Genomic DNA, 2,337 nt, shown 5'->3' with positions numbered 1-2,337 from the left:
CTGTGCTGCGCGGCTGCGTGCATGGCGGCTTTCGTGGCGACAGCGAAGGTAAGGGGAGGGCTCGTGTTGTAGGGCTTCGCCGAGTGTTTCTTGACAGGAGGGGAAGAATCTACCGTCGGTGCAACGCTGCGGTCCATGGTGCAGGACTTTTTCTTCTGCAGTTGGCGGAGAAGGCGAAACACTCTTCAATGTCACAGCTCGGGTGAGTTCATTCCCCTGTCGAAGGTTTGGACGTGAGACCCGGCAAGGCTGGAGACGCAACCGATCCTGTGGGCAGCGGAGGTGGGGCGGAGGCACGTCCTGGCGGCGGAGTGATGCCCACCGCCCAACGGGGTACTCTGTCGAACGCCAGCGCCAATGCGCTGCCAGCTAAGGGCGTCATTGCTGACGTCTCGCTTGGCAAGGCAAACAGCGGCGGCAGCAGCATCCCTCAATGGGGTGCGTGCGGCGCAACCGCGGCTGCAGCTGGCGCTCCTGCCTTTGGCGTCTGTTGCTGTGGGCAGAGGCTAATGGTGTGGATAGGGGCAATGTTTCTTACCTGCTTGGACGAACCCTTTTTTTGTTTCCTTAATGATTTTTGTTGTTTACAGAGTTGCATTTTCCTTCCTTTCTTTGCTGGGGGCCTACCAAATTTTTTTTGGAGTATTGTGCTACTTTTCACAGAGCGTAAATTTGTTGCCAACTATTTTTGTGTGATTTAAATTGCGTATGTGTTTTCTGAGGACGTTAAGGGTCTCCTTTGTGGTTTCATCCAGCTTAACCCTCTCGCTTCTACGAAATAAGGCGGGCTAAGAGCATCTGGCAATTGCATTTCTTGCGTACGCTGTGTACTGGAAGAAGTCGGTAGACTTGATTGTGCTTAGCTATCTTCTTTGGACTTTTATTGAGGCATATGTGGGGCAGTGTGCGAAATCATTTTCCGCTGCTTTTGCTTTGTAAGGGTTTCACGGGGCAGACAAGGCGTCGCTTATGCTACCTGAGCTTCGGCCAATGTTGTAGGGAAGCCGCGCCCGTCATTCCCACAGCGGCCTATCGCCCGCCCTGAGCCTTTTGGGTTTTGTGTGTTATGCATTATTCCCTGTCTAATCACTCTGATGAGCCGCACGACAGCTACCGTCGCAGAACAAATTCGTCTCTAAAAGATTTGCATGTGAAGTAGGGCATCTCGAATGGCTTGCGGCTCGTAAACAGTCTTTTTTTTTTTGACGACTAGCCGTCGTATTCTGGACGTGTCGAGTTATCGCTTTTGCTTCCAAGGGTGGAGGACGCCAAGGCAGGGAGCAGGTGAAACAGTTTCATCTCACCGGGACCCCATTTTTCTCCATACGCTGCGGGGCGAGGGTGCTGGAAGGCAATGTGTGGCGCATTGACACCATTCCAAGGGCCTGCTGCTGCAGGAACGACAATTTTCCGCGACGACTACGGCAAACGCGTGCCATCCTTGTTAGCGTTGCAGCATTTAAAAGATAACAGCTGGGCAGAACTGCACCAGCCCAAGCAGAGCCTTATATATATTTATTTATATTTATATTTCATCGAGCGATACATGTCTCGCATACCAAAAGTGAAAAGAGCGAAACAATGCATGATTAGAAAAACCACAGCCTTTACCTCCACCTGCGTTAAAATTCAAAAGGAATGTTATTACTCAAGAGGGGAGAGGAAACAACAAAATAAAAAACTTTTATAATATAATTTGCTATTCTCCTCCTCAAAGAACTTGAAATTCACACGGTAGCCAAAATGCATACAACACAGTCAGGCGAACGAAACGTTCTTTTGCCACTGCTGCAGCAAGGAGAAGCAAAGAACCCACAAAATTATGCTTTGGTACTCGTTTTTCTCGGAACAGCGAGCGTAGGAATTGCCTCGATGGGCCTTGCGTGGTGGCACCGTGCGGACTACTTTCATCACCAGGGGTCCTATGACAGTGGTTGGGTTGGTTACGACGTGTTCACGTTCATTGGCCTGCTGCTGTTCACCGCGTGCTTCTCTGTCGGTGTGACGCTGCTGTATGTGGGTGTGAGCGCCATGCTGCGCATGTGGCACAACACACTGGGGCTGGCCGCTTTCTGTGCCGTGGGCACAGTCTTCACTGCGGTTGGGTGCCTGGGAATGGCCTGGGGGAAGGAGACAATGCAGTGCCTGGGAGTCTTCTGCGTCAACACCAAAAAGTACGTGGAGGTGCCTGGGATGAGGCCGGAGGCTGGCACCGGTTTCCTTTCGACCATTGGCATCACGGTGTTCTTCTCGCTTGCGCCGATGGGCCTCATGATGCTGCTGCAGGTGCCCTGAGGGCGACCGGCGTCGATCGCCGTGGGCTTGCGCCAAGGCGCC

The 2,337-nt window shown here is 52.4% G+C and overlaps 1 protein-coding gene across 1 annotated transcript, besides 1 other annotated feature; it reads left to right on the top strand.

Moving 5' to 3' along the window:
- Positions 1-1,506: 1,506 nt before the first annotated feature.
- Positions 1,507-1,531: a microsatellite.
- Positions 1,532-1,872: 341 nt separating this feature from the next.
- On the top strand, positions 1,873-2,295 carry Tco025E_10071 (ferric reductase; the record flags this gene model as incomplete). The annotated part of the gene is made up of 1 exon (XM_029376862.1): positions 1,873-2,295. One exon carries the CDS (start codon positions 1,873-1,875, stop codon positions 2,293-2,295), a length of 423 nt encoding a protein of 140 aa, XP_029223026.1.
- Between the last annotated feature and the right edge of the window lie 42 nt (positions 2,296-2,337).

Source organism: Trypanosoma conorhini, assembly GCF_003719485.1.
Source record: "Trypanosoma conorhini strain 025E chromosome Unknown Tco_14.4_contig_01447, whole genome shotgun sequence".
NCBI classification, from domain to species: domain Eukaryota; phylum Euglenozoa; class Kinetoplastea; order Trypanosomatida; family Trypanosomatidae; genus Trypanosoma; species Trypanosoma conorhini.
This window is presented reverse-complemented; position numbering and strand designations above follow the sequence as displayed.